A 17562-nucleotide genomic window follows, 5' to 3' on the forward strand; every position below is an offset into this window, starting at 1 on the left:
GTAACACTGTCCTCAGCAGCAGCATCCTTGCTGCTCCAGTTGTCATCACTGGTGTAAGTGACAACTTGGTTATCATGTCACACAACAGCTTCTGCACTCAGATGCCCATCCGTAACTGAAACGGAAGGAAAGGTTTCCCTACTCAGCTGAAAATAAGAATGCTTTTGTTCCTCTCCCCCCTCTTAAAAATATTTTATTTTATTCAGTTTGTTCAGCCAGGCAGCTTTAACCTGTTATTTCACTGCAGGAGGAATGGTCTGCTGGGAAGGAAGATAAGCAGCAACCTGGATGCATGAAGCGGGTGGATCTTTGGGGTGTGTCTGTTTCTAGTACCATTCTGCCCCGACCATGCTCTCCTCAGCCCCCAAAACACACACAAAAAAGTGTGTAAAAGAAACTAGCGAGTAAAGGAATCTGTGACTGCACTCACAAGAGGCCAAAAAGACCCGACTTGGAATTTTCTTATAGATGCCAAAGGGATTTGACAATTAAGTTACAAAGTACCATTTTTCACAAGCTCACAGGGAGTCTAGAGGAATCCACTATATGACTATTCACACTAGAACACTACGATTTTATGTTGCCTTTTATTGGTGCTGTAATGCAGAGCATACATTTGGTTTCTTAGACCGTAACCCTGCTACAGAGACAATTACCAGAGGAATTGCAGTTCAGGTCAAATAACCGTAACCAAAGCAAACTGCACTCCCAGCACAGTCTCTGGCTGCAAGACCACACTTCTGATTCCTGGAAAACTTCATGAACCTGTATGAATAAGCAGTAAGTTAAAAAGAGACCACTAACTTTAACATGGCTTTCAGTTTTACGCCATTTGAAGAGCAAACGTACCTGCAGGGAGGCACCAAGTGCAATAACCACAACGTGCCCTACGTGACATGGAGCTGCAGGCAGTCACCATTTAATGTGGACAAAGAGCTGCTGGATTACATTAGCTTAGTGAGCACATTGTGCGTGGTCTCCTACATGCTTAGAGCGGACCACTGCCTGCCGCCACCACCGCCTTGTGTACGGCAGGATGCTGCACTGCCTTCACCAGAAATTATGACAAATTAAATACATTTCTGGCCTCTGGGACTGTACCTGACGTACAATCATTCACTAACCTGACTTGTTAGTTTGGACTGAGGCACTTGAAACCCCTGAATAAAAAATGTGGAAGAAAACACAGCCATATTCCTAAGATGAGGGTCATTTGACTTTTCTCAGGTTTCACTGCTTGATAAGATTTTATATTGTTATTACTTGCAACATATCCTGGCCTTACTGCCCTCAACAACTGTTACTAGTAACAACTTGTTTCTGTTTCGGCCCTTCCAAAATCAAATTCCATCATTTCAATGCTACAATATGCTGGCAAACAGTGCATAAGAAATTCTACACCGATCTGTGGCAAGGACTGACAGTCTTCCTTTCAAATAACATTGGTTATCAGAGATGATGCTGCAGATCACGGATGGGAAAATAGTTAAAGCTATACCCCAACTCATGTAACAGGGTTCCCAAACTACTTCCAAAAAAGACTCTTTTGCCAAAATCTTTCTGCAACTCCAGCCATCAAAAGTTACTTGGGACTGCTGTGCCAGACACTTGTTACTGTAATTGGAAACATTTGATGACTGAAGTGTGTGCTTCATGAATCCTTCAGAAGCCAGAAGCACCCCTTAACAGTGAGGGATGCTCAGAGTGCCTGCACCCCACCTCCAGCAGCAGCATCCTGCCATAGGCTCTTGACACCCAATGGTGAACGGAGAGCTCTGCCCTGAAATGGCATTATTTTACAGAAACCCAGGCACACCAAGGCTTTTTAATGCTTTACAACATTGTAATAGGGGCTGATAAATACCACCAGCAAGGTCTCTTGAACACCTGCTTTAAATAGCAGAAGAAAGATTACTTGTGTGTGTCTTGGACCTTTCTCCAATGTTGGTCCCTAGAGCAGATTTATTTGGGGCAAGACGGATGAGAAATAGGATTACATAGATACATCATACTGCATTTTAATGGGGACTTGGTCTGCTTCTGTGAGATCTAGGGGTGAAGGTCCTAACCCTGTTGAATTTAAGTCAAGATTTCACCAAAAGAATTATCTGAGAATTATGGACCCCCTCCATTCCCCTTCACTTTTTCCTTTAAAGAACAGAAAGGTTTTTTTTTTTTAAATTTCACACAAGAGCTTCTCACCTCAGAAGGATTTTTGTGTCAAGTACTGCAATACACTTAGTTTTAAACAATTAAGCACTCAATAAACACATCTATCACAGGCTTTCAAGTCTCTGCCTCGGAATGAGAAGGATATTCTTCCCTAAAGAAATTGCTTTCAGATCCTTCATGAAGCACAACTTGTCCATTCAAGCAAGACTGCTCATGGTCCTGCATTTGATCTCCCCCAACCACCATCAGCTGCAAAAGCCCACAGGCTCTTCCCTCAGCACCTCTTCTTCTGATTTAAGGCCAGTCACAGAAATCGGCCTTTTATCTATCTCATACGTGGACAGAATTAAAACCAGAAGCATCAACCAACTGAAGAGTCCGGTTTCCAAACAGTCTCCAATTCCTCTGTTTTTGCACCATGCTAACAGAAACAGGAACTCGGCTTCCTGCTGTAAACTTGAGTCTCTCAGAAAAACAACCCACTGCTGAAATTTGGAGCAAGAACTGCAGAGGGAACTGAGTGGCATTTGGCAAGGTCTCTAAACCTTCACTGCAAGGTTCACCAACATGTTGAGTTTACTATTTCACAGCATTTTGAGCCAAAGGGAATGTGCCTCTGCTTCTCAGCCACTCTAATGCAAACTTTAAACCACCTGTGGATGTGGATTTGAGCTAACATGTTGGACTACTAACAGAAGTGGCTGAGGTGTGAGAACACTGCTAGCTGGGGTGTGCACCTATTGCCAACTTGCCAACTACATTGTGGGAATGGAAACTTCTGGGAGAGCTATGAAGCAGAAGTCTTATATTGCCACAGCAAAACATGCCAGAGCTTGTTTGCAGAAGTCCTAAATCAAAGAGTTGGTGCTGAATTATAATCATTAACTCACGCTAAGAACAAAACTTACAGGGAATCTTTCTTATCATAAATTTGAATTCCTTTGACTTCAGTTTTCTCCATTTACTTTTCAATTTCCCCCAAGGAATCAAGAAAAATCTCACACAACAAAATGAAACAAAACCAAAAACCCAAATCAAATGAACTGGAATAATACCCACAGATAATTAATACTTGAAACTCACTTTAAACTCACTATCCAAAAAATATTAGTTTTCCCACTCTCTGGGAAAACATGAAAGCATATAAGACTTTTTTTTTTTTTTTGAGAATACTTTTAAAAGCACTTAAAGTCCTCTATGGTGTTCTAGAGCAGAGCCAAAATTAGAGTCACTGTAAAAACAAAGTAGAAACTGTGTAATGAGGAACTGTAAATTCCTCCCTTGTTTAGTTCCTTTATAAATGATTCAGAAGAGAAAGCCAGTTGGAAAACAAACAAAAAAAGCATTAAAAAAAAGCAAAACAACTTACTTGTGTCAGACTGAGATTTCAGCATGCCTTCAATGTCCATGGTGATTTTGGAGACCTGACTATAAAACTGTTGGACAGAATTTTTGAGGCCAGAAATATCAGCGGAGTGAGATGCTATAGTTCCATTCATTTCATGGATGCAGTTCCATAAGCTGCTCACATGCTTATTCAAACCTTCTTTTATCTTCTGCAAGCTACCTGAGACAGAGTCCAGCTTGCCACAAACTTTTTCAACACGTGAGACTCTGCTCTCAACATCAGAAACCCCCTCCTGGATACCTTGGGTCTTTTCTTTGCACTTGCTAAGATCATTCACGATATGGTCATTCAATTGTTCTAGTCTCTCTTTCACTTCACCACAGCAATTATCACTGGGATGAGCAGTTTGATTTGCAAACGTCCTCTGCATTTGATCGATTTTTCGGAAGACACCTCGTTGTGTTTTTCTACAGGTAGAATTGACACCCAGAAGCTGCTCCTTGCAGCTACTCAAGCCATCTTGAAGGTTTTTCATATCTTTATCCATGACATTTAGACTATACCGGAATACACGTACATCTCTCTGCATTTTCTGTATGTCATGTTGGTTACCCTTAATTAAGTTGAGTTTCTCGTTAAGAGAGCTATCTAGAGACTGCAGGAGAACAGAGTTATTGTCCATTTTCAAAAGCAAGAGATTGTATTTGTTGTTACAATTTTCTAGCTCTTTCTGAAGGTCTTCCGTACCTAGCGGTGCAGACTGACATTTCTGCCCACAGAGGTGTTCAAGCGACAGTAGTTTGCTCTTCAGGAAATTAATCTCTGCTGTAAATTGCTCATTTGCAAATCCTGCATCACTGGGCAAGACGGGCCCAGGATTAATATACATTCCATCTGGGTCTGTGGTATTAGCGATCTCTAAAATAGTGCCACCTAACCTATCTTCTAGTGCTCGCAGCTTTTGGTCAAACAAGTCTCTCAATTCATCTACCTCAGCAGCTATAGCACCACGGAGAGTTTCCTCAACGTAAAAGCAATGTTCTTCAGCATTTCGTTCTGTAACATTCATCCTCGCATCTAGCTCCTCCAACCTCTCACCAAACATGTCTTCTAGATCTGGAGTTGACAATCGACTGATTTCATTATCTATTCTGACATTCAAGATCCTGTGTGCTTCCACAACTCTGTCAATCTTCTTATCTAAATCTTTTATCTGTTGGTCAAAGTCATTTCTCTCACCCTCCTTGCAACAGCTGGACTCGTTTGATGGAATCTGAGTTCGGAGAGTATTTATTTCTTCCCTCAAGTCATTCTCTTTTCCTTTTATAACATCAAGTATTCCTAAACAGTTATTTTCATTGTCATCACACTGCTGCTGGATATCCTGTAGTTTGTATTCACAGGAGTTCTTCAAATCTGCCATTTTCTTTTCAAATCCTTCCAGTATTTCCTGTCTGAGGGACTCAAATTTTGAGTCTATATACTCCTGATATATATTGTCACTGGGCATTGTTATTGTAGGTCCTTGTGCTGCCTCCTGCAGTTGTTTTAATTGTCCTTCATAGCCTTTTACTTTTCCATTCAGTTCCTCCAGCCTGTCATTCCTCATCTTCAAGGCTTCTTTGACCTCAGCTAGCTCAGACTTTATATCTTCCATTTCAAAATCAATAAAAGGGTCTTTTTGATCTCTATTGCTGAGGAGTCCAGGCAGATGAATACTGTCTGTTTCACCACCAACCGCACTATCAGGCTCTGGGCGATCATAAAGGTTATTTAGCCAAGTGACCAACATCTTACTAGCATCTTCTTGGACAGTCAGCTTTAGGTTTTCATTCACACCTGCCACAGAGGACTGAAGTTCCAGCACTGATCGTGTTAGTCTAAACAATTCATCCTCAAGAAACTGTATTTTCTTCTCATATGGTGGAGGTTCTGGCACTTCTGTTGGTTCTGCATCTGTTTCATGGAAATAATAGACAGTCTGGATGTAAATATTCCCAGGGGTATCTGTTTTAATCAGCTGAGGCTAATTTCACCTTTCTTTAAAGCCAAATAATGATTTAAATTACATAATGCTTTTCTATTTCTATTCCCTTTTCTATTCTTGTTTTCAGTAGTTTATAACTAAAATGTTATTAAAACACTCCAACATTTTAGCACATTGACCAATTCCTGCCAAGATACAATGGCAATAAATAAATAAATTAACAAGCAGACCCCCCCCTTCTTTTTCAGCAATGAATCTAAGCTATAGCATATGTAACACACCATTATAGATCCGTACACATCACAACACAATCCCCTTAGAGCCACTGCATCTCCTGTAACAGTAATTTGGGAGGTGCTGCTCCTGAATTCCCAATGAAAACTTAAGTGGCAATAATTTATGTGCCTAAAGGGGGTTTGTGCTCCAGTATTTTGCTGAACCGGGGTCCAAATGCATATACTAGGTGGGGTTCTGCAAGATATTCCAGTTATCACACTTGCTTCAAAAATACCTAATTGTTTGATACATATTTAAGTAGGCAATAAAAATGTGTATAAAAGCATAAACTTTATACATCCAAAAATCATTGTATTAAAATAACACCAGCACTACCATTGAATGAAAAAAGTCAAAGCAGACTTTTAGCTGCAATCTCCTTTTTACCTAGCACAAATCAATTAATGAATCTGAAAACACCCTTCCAATCCATTTGTCATTGGCAGCACCACCTCATTTGCAGAGCCACGTACAATTCTGGATGTTCAGTTTCAAGCAGTATCTTTGCCATTATGCGCAGAGGGGTACACTCTATAAAAACATCATGTATAATCCTAATTGGGATTTTGCATTATACCTTTTACGCAATGCATAATCCAAAGATCTTTGCACAGTGAAGACATACTATTGCACGCATAGAATAGGTAAATAAAGTTAAAAAGCAGAAGCAAAGAAGAAAATACACTTCTTTAAATACAACAGAAAATAGACACACAAATTGTTAGCATTAGAATAACTTTCAGATGACTAGTGGCATTAACAGTTAAATCTTCGGACAAAAGAATTTTAGCACTGGTTCCAAGCTATGCATGCTAGATATACAGTGAAGAGCAACAGTGAGATAGGGTCTGAAGGACATGCAGTTGGAGTTTTTCTTAGTTTTAGACTGGATTTCAGCTTAAAGACATTACAAAGGAGGTAGGAAGTCACAAATGTACTCTTCAAGACTGGCAGGGTGGCCGATTCCTTTAATAATAAAAACGTATGCACACACAGAGTGTAGCTATTACATACACACTGGTCTATTTTTGCATTGAATTACAGCTCTTTTAGGGTTGGAGCAGAAAGAAAATCTCTACACATAAGCAGTGTGCAAATTCCTCAAAGATATCACCACAGTTTATCATCATCTTCTGGAAATATTTGAGATGGGCTAACAAAATATTTTAAAAGCTTATTTTTAAAGCAAGTATATAACCTATAGGACTGGTTTGAAACCATGTATTCAGTCCCAATCCATTCCACTACATCAAAACCACAAGTGGAAATCTAAGTGCTATACGTGATGCTAATCTCCAATGATGTTTGGAAAAAGTCCTTCAGAAGGAAACATTTGTTTATCATTTTTTTGTTAATGCAGAAAAGGCACAATACTGCAGTAACAGCATTCCTTCTTATCCTTTCAGAGGACAGTACCTTATGCAAACAAAGATCATTCATTCTTTAAGGTATTTTTTCAGAAACCATTCCCTTACGCCTTAGAATTAAGGCAAGTAATCTCACATGAATCTAAAATCTGCACAACCCCTTGAACAAACAAAACACTGTGAAACTGCTAGGGAGCATTATATATCATTAAAATTAGTACCTGTTCTTTTTCGTTTTAATAATAGTTCCTCTCAAATACATCTTTTTTTGCTGAACATTGAAGAAACCACAAAAAACCCCCGTAAATTCTTATAAAAAACCCAACCTTAACAAAAAGATTTTCCTGAACCATGAGTAGCCAGCTGCCATTTATGGTCAGTGTTCTACAGCCACCCCTCCGTTATTCTTCAGGAAACTCTCTGTAATGAGACTGTTATTGCCTGGCTATTATTTTCCCACCACGCAGTGTCTTCCATATGGCTTTTGCACCTTCCAGTAGTTGAGTTTAATAGAAACCATAACAGTTCTTAGACTTAAAAGACAAATCAAGAAACCAAACGTGATCATGCATACCAAAATTCAAAGAAAACGTTACCCAAGCCTTTCTTCACAACAGCTTTCACCGGTGTTGTGGGATGATGAGCAGTGTTTGGCTTTTCTGCCGGGCCTTCTCTGCAGTCTTCCCCTTTGTACCCGGGACAACATCTCCATTCCAGCTCTGTTACTGTCTTATATGCAACTGTGTACCGAGGTCTGAAACTCGTTCGGTATCTGCCAAAACAGTAAGCATTTTAAACAATCCGTAACCTAATCTGCTATTTAGATTAAGGCTAAAATTAAAACAGTTTTTTTAAAAAATGAAAATCAATTATTTTCATCTATGATTAATTTTCTCCTTCAAACATCAAATGAACAAATGCTTCTGTCTAGGTTTTAAAGTTACCTGCACTCAACACAGTCATTCCAGGGAGAGCAAATATGGCCATAGAACAGGGCTTTCACATATGAGCAGCAGGATAACATGTTGTGGGAAGTGAAGGTTCAACTCATCAGATGCTGCTGAGAATAAGTTACTATCAGTGTATTACTCTATAAATTCAAAACCTTATCCCTTTAACTAACTGCTTTTCATTGCAAACCCACCCACAGGGCTGCTCTGGTAGTAACTCAGAACATCAAAAATGTTTCTGCCTACTTTGTCCCACTTGTCTTTCCACAGTCTCCACTTAAACCATTCCTTGGAATCCGTATGTACAGAGCAGTCAAAGCTAGGAGGGATATTCCAGGGAAGGACAAACTGCTGAAAGCAGAGTCAGATAAGGACATGAAAGGAGTCAGATGAAAGGCTACAACCAATGAAGGAATCAATTCTTTCCTACTTCATGAGTGAAGTTGAAGAGGGTCTTGCGGACAAACCTATGCACGTTATGTACGTACAACCTTAAGCTTCCCAGATTAATCACTCAAAAGTTAATAAATGGCAAACTAATTCTGGTTGTGCAACTTTCTTTAACCATAGACTTCCATAACTTTCCTTCAGTACCCATACCGCATGTTCAGCTGCAGTCAGACACTAGATCCCACCAGATCATAAGCAGAGGCTGTGCTATTTTATAAAAACTAAATCGATTTAAGGTACAGCTCATTTCGGGTTGCGATATGAGGAAAATAACTAAAACAGGGATTTGCCACCTGAGTTCTATAAATTGGTATACTTGGAACACATAGAAACAAAAAAGTTACCCCAATTTCTCACTTTAATTCCTTTCTCGGAATAAAACAAGTACCATAGTCCTGACCTCCCTACGGCATTTTCAGATCTTTTTTTCTTAAGATTATTTCAGATTAGAACAGTTTGCATCCATTAATGAACAACAGGCTCACTTCACAGCTAACGTGTTCCTAAAGTAGTAATACCAGCAGAATAAATACAGGACAGTAGTGAAGAACTCAAGAGGAGCTCTGCAACAGATTTCACTCATAGCCTGGCTGGGCTCATAGGGAGTGTATTTTGGGACAGAGAGAATACAGTACAGAATGGGCACCAGAAGCAGCTGTGCTATCACACAAAAATCAACAAGATTTCATTAAACATTGTCGTGTATTAATACGCAAAATTCCTTATTGTTTAAAAATAATCAGTAATCAGCTACCAAATGGAGTTAAATCTTACACTGACTGTGAAAAAGTTTCTATTGAAAGTCACAGAGCAAGAGTTTAACTGCTACTCTTCAAAGCTTCTCTTGCCATGCGTGCAAATAATTGCTAAAATAATTTTGTATTTTTTTATTCAGCATCTTTCACCTTTATAGACATAATTTTAATATAACGTCTCACATCTGATAGCCATTTGCTGTCCCTTTTTGGTAAGCTGCTTAACAAACTTGGGGCAGAGGGGTTAAAATGTTAACTACTAATTATGAATTTGTTTCTTTTCCAACCATCTCCAGTTCTGCCACAATATATTCTAATTTTTGCAATCTGGAAATACTCAGTGTTCTTTTGCATTATTACTTTATCTACAACTTCTCATTAAGGGGAAAAAGTTACTTTGACTAGAGACAATGTCATATTTCTTCCAATTATTTTCGGGCCAAAGAATAGTTTATTCTAACAAGCCTCTGGATTCCCTTCTCCTGTGAATCTTCACAGGAAGGCAGGGGCAGGCTAGACTGTAACTCTGTTAGCTGCTCGTAACTGCAGTGGTTTGCGGTGGTTGTCAGCTTTTCAGATTCTGACTTGCAGCACGTAAACTCAGAGTGGGTTTCCAATCCTTTTTTTACCTTCGCAACACCATATATGAAAGAGCTGCAGACTGCACTCCAGCTCATCACTTCTACAATTTTCACTGAAACATCTGCTGAATCCTGTTTACAAATGTAAAGTACAGACATCCCCAAGGTCAAGTGCTTTAAAAATTAGAGGAGTGCAATGCAGAGGGCAACTGCATAGGGAAGACAACATCCCGGCCACCCAGGAACTTCCTTTTCCTTCTCCCTTATCTAAAGTATTAAACCACCTCTCGTGTAGGTAATTTGGGGTTGATTCCTTTCCTTCCAACTAGCTGCCAGAGTCAGAGAAGCAACAGGATTAGCTAGATGCTTTAGTGTTTTGAAGCGGTTTTGAGAGTCATTACAACCTCTCTCACAACCACCACATTACTGAAATGCAAACTTTGAACTTCCCGATAAATTTTCACATGCCGCAAACAGTCGCACATACTTTTCTCTGATTTCCATAACACACTTAACTGCGCCAAACTTTGTGTGTGTTCCTATCTATACTTTCAGGACCAAACTCCTTCCTGAAAATTACAGTATTTTGACTATCTTTAAACACCACTGCACTTCTCTATTTATTCCTAACAAAGTTTTAAGAATATAGCTGAAACAACTTTTATAAGAGAAGAACTACTTTTATGCAAATTGTGCACTTCTTTGCTCAAATTACAGAATGAGGGTTTTCCTTGTACTGTTTCTGCCATTATCATCTTTGTGACAAGTTTCTCTTTGTATACCTTCTCTGAGTCATGTTCATCAATGCAGACACCTTCAGATGACTTCAACATTCAGACAAATCACAAGACACAATCAAATACAATAGAAGAATATAAACAAATTAAAAGAAATCAAGCTTACTATTTTTCATATGGGCAAATTATAAAACTTCCCCAATCTCATCTTAAAAATAAAAAATAAGCAAGTTTGACATTCTCACTTTTTTATTTCATAGTTCCATGATCATACGAGGCATAAAATATTTTAATATGATTTAATACAAAAATTATTTGAAATGCAGGAGAATCCTCCCATTTTAAATTATAAAATATAAACACTGTGTATCTACAACTTTTAAAATGTTATAGCAGTCTATGCCTTACAAATTCTTGCAAGTCTGAGAGCTCAAGCAAATACATGAATTGCATCTGTTTTGATTTCAGCTATGGCACTTCAAATACAGCCTAACCTGAATCCTAAACCACAATTCTCCTAGAGCAAAAAGAAGCTAGAATCAAAATGCTTCAAAATCTGGATGTAGAACAGCTTTCATATTTTACATCTTGAACTATGGTAACAAGACAGCTATATTCATGGATGGCTCAGAAATTAAATTGGGATTTACTTACCAAGAACTATCATTCCTCTATACTGCCAGCCCAGCTGAATGAATCACACTTATGGTTCAGCAAGGCTAGTGACGTAAGGCTAGGAAACAGGAACTTACCCTAACACTTTTCCAATTTGAATCCGGTCACATAAAAGTTTCTTAAAAATCACAGCTTCATTGCTACAGTTTGTCTACCGATGATATGCTCCATACACAGTTGTGGAAGTTGCCCATGCAAGGAATGGTGTCACTGTGCCAGCACTGTCCAAATGCACTGATAAATGACATTCACCAGCATGCATCCAGCCCAAGGGAGATTCTCAATCATACAAGTTTTTTAAAGCCAGAACTTTGCTTGCTCAGTGGATTTCAGTGGAGGAACTGGAGACTTCCAGGATTTTGCCAGGATATAACAGTCTAACTATATTCTTGGTTACAGTTCTAAGAAAACAAACCATAACTTTCTGGTAGGGACTGCATCCTGAGAATAATTTGTGATTCTACGTATTTTAATGACGTAGGACTGCGAGCTACCAGAATATACAAATCAGACACATCTTTATTTACATTTGTAGTGTTCTGAATCCAATTGCTCACTCGTAGTCACAGCAAACGTGTAACATACAAACACAAACATACAAAACATACAAAATGCACTCAGTGCAGCTGGAGAGATGAAATGTTGCTTTTCTATGCAGCTAGTTAGAATTACATGGTTAGAACGTAACATGCCCAAGTTTCACATCTTTTATCTTGTAGGTGTGAGTCTTTACAAGTTACCTAGTGAGGAAATTTGGTCAAAAGGGTTCACAAAAGTTTCGTAAGTCTCTTAAAGAATTGAGGCTCCACTTTAATGCCTGTATATGCTGGAATGTAATTAAAAAATAGTGAAACATTAAATCTTCCTCCAGTTGACTTGGATTTGTGCTATTCAAGTAAGCGGTAATAAATACAATTATTTTTACAAGTGTCTCAAAGATCTAAAAAAAAATCCTTACGTGGTTAAAAGTTACATACAATACACCAGTATTTATTGTGCCTAGTCACCATGTCCTCTTGTGGACTTCTAGCCCAGGATGATGGTCATATCCTTGTGGTGAATTGATCTAAAAACTACAAATGAAGTAATTCTTTTAGAAAGCATGATTAAAGGGTGATTTCAACTGTCTCTAATCTTTCCTCGCAACAGAGAAAAAAAGAACAGCTGTTTTTTAGGAGTCTTTCTACAACAGGCTGATAACTATGAATGCCTACTACCTTCACCACGAATTCAACATGCTGATCAAATGAGAAAACACATTCAGAACACTCATACAAATCTCCACTTTTAACATCTAAGTATTTTGCAGCTGAAATAAAGTTGTACGGTGTGGCAATAGCATTCAAATATTCCTCCTCTTTGAGAGAAAATATTTTCTTAGGAAAATGCTTAATTAAAAATACATGTTTGCTGCAAATGCTAGACATTTTGAGTAGGGAACGAGCTATAGTTTTCTCATGGTGCTAAACCACAGAAGGAAGAAGTTAGCACTGATATTTCGAATGTCACCTAATAGCAATAAAACAAATCAGAAACATTTCAACAAAATTGGTGGGAAAACATATGGCTCAGTTCTGTAACGAGATATTAACATTCAATCTTTTGGGAAATGCAAGGAGATAAGTGTCACCACATCCTCACTATGAGGAAGGGACTGCAGAATCAGCATATGTTTCTACATAAGCAGTGTATAAAATGTTTATTCTGAGCACAAAACTTCAAGGTTGGTCCAAAATTCTGTAGTCATTGGAACAGGTCCCGTAACTTCAGCAGCCTGCAAATCACAGTCTTATTGAATAGAAGATAAGGAATCTTCATTATTTAATGCTTTTATTGAATGTGGATCCATTCCTTGTAAATTATATAGTCTGCTCTTGCATGTCTCAGTCATGCAAATCTCCAATGTATTGCAATGGGACTGCTGAAGTAGCATATAGACACTCCCCCAAAATACTACCCAGAGAGATATAATTAAATGCAATCATATTTTGACCAAGCATTTTTTATTTCACAGGTTGCAAAGGCTTCCACTGAAAATATTGCTAAGTTGGCCATTTATACTACACAGTTACTAAACTAGAACCAGTTGATCCCAAATTTTCTGTTTCCCAAGAGTGCAGGCAACCCCTAATTGCTACCCCTACAAATGGTGGCAGAAATCCTAGTTCCACTGAAATCATGGAGACTTTTAGCGGTTGTCTGTAACAGAGAGTTTCAGCACACCTGAATTTCAGGTGTCTACTGTGTAGGTATGGACAGGCACTAGGTGTCTGTATTCCCATTACGGCCAACAGAAATATAGTTGATACAGCCAGTAGAGTTGAAACAGGGCTGCATCTTGTCCTAAAGTCATTATTTACATCCAATTACCTAAAGAGCATGCTGGACACCACTGACCTGCATTTGAGTCACCACTACTGCAGGTGTCTAAGCTCCCATGCTCACATTCACCCGTCTGTATGGTAGATAGCTGAAGTTAGGGTATGTCAGAACCCACCTCTGGATTTTGTTCTTTTTATAACCTTGCTACTACACTGCTGGATTTTGTTCTTTTATAACCTTGCTACTACATGGCAGCGTTGGCAGCTAGCTTGTGTTCCAGCCCACAGATGAGCTTAATTTGAGAAAAACATGTCTTAACCAAGAGTTTATCCTAAGGCATTCACGGCAAGTGGTGAAAAGATCTTCTGACAGGACGAGATTAGCCTACAGAAGTCTAGGTGTTCAGTGAAAGCAAGTCAGGGAGTCAGTAATAAATCCCAATTATACGTTGCAGCAAAAATCTATTTTAAAAGAATCCTAGTGAACCCCAAAATAGTTTTTGATTTTGATCTGGCATTAGAGACACTAAGCTGCTTCTCACAGATGGACTTAAGAAAGTCTCATCTTTCCACTGCTACTTTTCTTTTAGCTGGCATTTTTGCTTTCCAAAATTTAGATAAAGAAGGTCAGTACATGTGTTTGCAGGCATTGGGGTCTGGGGAATTACTTTTTCTTCAAAAAAAATGCCACTGACTTTACGCACTAGCTCAACGCCTGGCCCACTCATAGCCATCTCAATTGAAGTTCCCAAAGGGGCATGGTCAGGTCTTTATATAACATAATAATCAGGCCCTAATCTACATTATCAAAAGCAAGCAGAGAGTGTTACAAACTTGTTTGCGCTGGGAAAAATACAATTTTGAGGCACCCATGTGGAATACATAAAGTTATGATGACCTCCACTAGCACATATTACCAAGGAGGCTCAGCTTCTCTGGGCTCGCAGAGGCACATAAGGGTGCTTTTAATAACATTTGCACTAATGTATAGCATGGCCAACATTTGCACCAGATCTATTCTGAGCTAAATCCTGAATAAAAACCTGCTACAGGCTGAGAGCATTATCAGGGACTGAAACCGAAGGAAACCAAGAGAACAAGTCAAAGCACTATGCATCTGCAGGAACCAATTGCCTGTTGTGCACACAACCAAGAAATCACCCAGCCAGGTCACTGCAAAGAGTGCTCTAATATCAGACTACGAAAGCACTGTAACTTTACTAAATGTGTCATAAAATAGGAATAAGCATTAGACACCAAGTACTTTTTTCCAGTGTTTATTTATTCTGTGCCTTCACACCACCTGGGAAGCACAATGGGAGCAGACTGCCTTCTGTCTGGAAGAAATTGCTAGGGGGCAGAGACCTGGCACAGGTGACATGTATTCCTCCCTCCTACTACATCCCCAGCATATCAGCTCTCAGGATGGAGGAAGAAAAGTTGCCTTCCTCTACCCCTAAAGAACACTGCCCCCTCATCTCTTGGTGCCAGGAAAGGAGCAAAGCAAAGAATCATAGTGCCCAAATCAGCTCACTACAGCCTGGTCTCTCTCACATGGTTCTCTTTAATGCTGAACATTAGCTCAATACACCCAAGAGAATCCAGCTGAATTTTACTGCACAGTTTGTGTTTTTTCTCCATAAGAGAACCAGAATATTACAGAACTGGTAAAAGCCAAAAATGCTCAACTCTTCTCAGACAACGCCACAGGGTTTCATTTGTAGCTCCATTCAAAATCTCCAGAAGTGCCACTGTTCATTACTTATACAGTGAATTTTGATGCCACTCATCTCAGAATTCTTCTATCCAAAAAACTGAGATTCAAAATATAATTTTCGCTCTTAGGAGAGAAATGTTTCTTCTTGGGAAGAAACAACCAAGGTACTGCACACTCTGAAACATGCCCCCATGTCTCATACTAGTTATTTCTAGCTGTTGTATATATATCCATACAGACACACATATCTAACTGTCTCTCAGCTGCCAATGATTTTATTTTTAAAAAACTGACCATAGAAGTCCAGTAGGAAATGCACAAAAAGTAAGTTTCAGGTTTAAAATTTTAATACTCTTCACATTCATGAATTACCACTCCTGAAAGCTAGGTAGGCATCCTCCTCTTAGGAGCAGAGAAACCAAGACATAGGATGCATTTAAGTAACTTACAACCACAGACAGTTTGCAGCAAGGCTCAAAGCAGAGCGTCATTCTTGGGATTTACAACCTTGAATTATCTTACATGGTTGCTTCCTTCCATTTTGTTGCAAGATAAAGCTATGCCAGTCAACCACATGCTGACAAACCAACAGTAAGCTACTAAAAACCCAGTAAATAAAATGGGATAGGAGAACCCTGAAAACAGTCCTTTCAAAAGGATTTCAGGAAAGTTTTGTATAGCAGCACTGTGATGTAGCCTAACAGTGATGGAACAGGAGCGACTTTGCAACAGGCTATGTGTTAACAACATCCTCACCTGCCTCTTCCAGCAGTGGGGACCAAGTTTCTCACCCTACACCAGTGGAAAGGTCAAGTCAAGATGCAGAGCACTGCTCTTGATAAAGCTGCCTGAGAAAATGAGCTCCAGTAGTATCTCTTCTACTTCTCTGCCCATGAAATAAGCTTATTTCTAGGATCATTCCAAGAAAGAGCTACTGCTGACATTATTTGAAAACATACACAGATAGAATAGATAACCAATACTTGCATGAATGCAAGAGCTAACATGTGGGATTAGCTGGGACCACAACTTTCAGAATAAAATGCAGCATTGTTTTGAGAGCTGATACTTTTCAAGACACCAGGTCATAAGTGAACCAGAGGGGAGAGGAAAGATGAGATGTCAGGAAGGAAGAGGAAGTCAGATGGGAGTAATAATCCGCAATGTGTAAAACTGGCGCTGCCCACTTTCTAATAGAGCAGAATGTTCCTTGGTTATTTGGGTGATTCATGACAAAATAGGCCTTGAACAGGTTAGCAGCTCCCTAAAATTAACAATTTGTTGTTTTTGGCAAGTTTGGTCCTTAATAGAAGAGGCCCCAGACCTCCAGGTCATACATTTCTCAAACCAGAAAAGCATAAAAACTGTAATTATTTATATTAATGTGAACTGAGGAGCAGTTTGTGATTTTTTTGAATTATTGCAACAAACTCGAATGATGTGCGAAATGAAAATTGCCTGTCTGGTTCACAGAGAAGAAAGACTCTATTGCGTTAGTGCAAGGAGGCAGAGATGCACAATTTCAAGCTCAGAGACAGCCAGGAAAGTTTACCACACCCAGCAGGCGCTCAAAGATTTTCAAACAAGCACTCCAGGAAACTGAAGTACGTTCTGAAGTTTTTTAAGTTTCCTTATTGTTTTCAATGCACAACCCCTTAGGCTAACCTCCCTATGTAGTCAGCTAGCTGGAGCCTGTACAAAGAAATTCTGCTTCATACAAAATACACTAAGTAGGAAGAAAAAAATTCCTAAAGACCTTTCTAGATATTTTCAGGGGAAACATTAAATAGCCCCCACTTTCCATTCAAGTTTTTGTGCATCTTGAAAGTTTTTCTTATGAGATATACATTGCCAGAAGCCAGTGGCAGAGACTGTGATCTGTGCTGACTGGTATATCTTAGGTTTGATCCTGCCTGGTGCTGAGCACTCTGACACTGGTCTCTATGCTTACTTTCTAGCAACCGAACAGTCTCAGAGACTGTCAAAGGGTTGAAAACTACATGTGGTTTTCCAACACATACCTAGACTGGGGCTGAGATGCTCCACCCAGATCGTTCTGGGGTTGCCAGAAAATGGTAGATCAATGAAGCCATTTAACTTGAACTGGAAGTCTGATATGCTGTTTTTCAGTAATAATATTTCCATTTTTACTCAATATTATTTTATTAATAAACATATTAATAAAAGCTGTGTCCTACTCATAGTCATCTATCCCGATATTTATGA

General features: G+C 39.1%; 1 protein-coding gene across 1 annotated transcript in view; it reads right to left on the reverse strand.

Moving 5' to 3' along the window:
* The window catches only part of EMILIN2 (elastin microfibril interfacer 2), a 33658-nt gene that overhangs the window by 11316 nt on the left and 4780 nt on the right, over positions 1–17562 (reverse strand). Inside the window, exons 3-4 of the mRNA XM_069779098.1 lie at positions 7747–7922; positions 3542–5476 (exon numbers count right to left, since the gene is read on the reverse strand). Coding sequence (XP_069635199.1) covers positions 3542–5476; positions 7747–7922 — 2111 coding nt within the window. The remainder of the gene's footprint in view (positions 1–3541; positions 5477–7746; positions 7923–17562) is intronic.

The sequence above is a fragment of the Haliaeetus albicilla genome, chromosome 3, assembly GCF_947461875.1.
Source record: "Haliaeetus albicilla chromosome 3, bHalAlb1.1, whole genome shotgun sequence".
NCBI lineage: Eukaryota > Metazoa > Chordata > Aves > Accipitriformes > Accipitridae > Haliaeetus > Haliaeetus albicilla.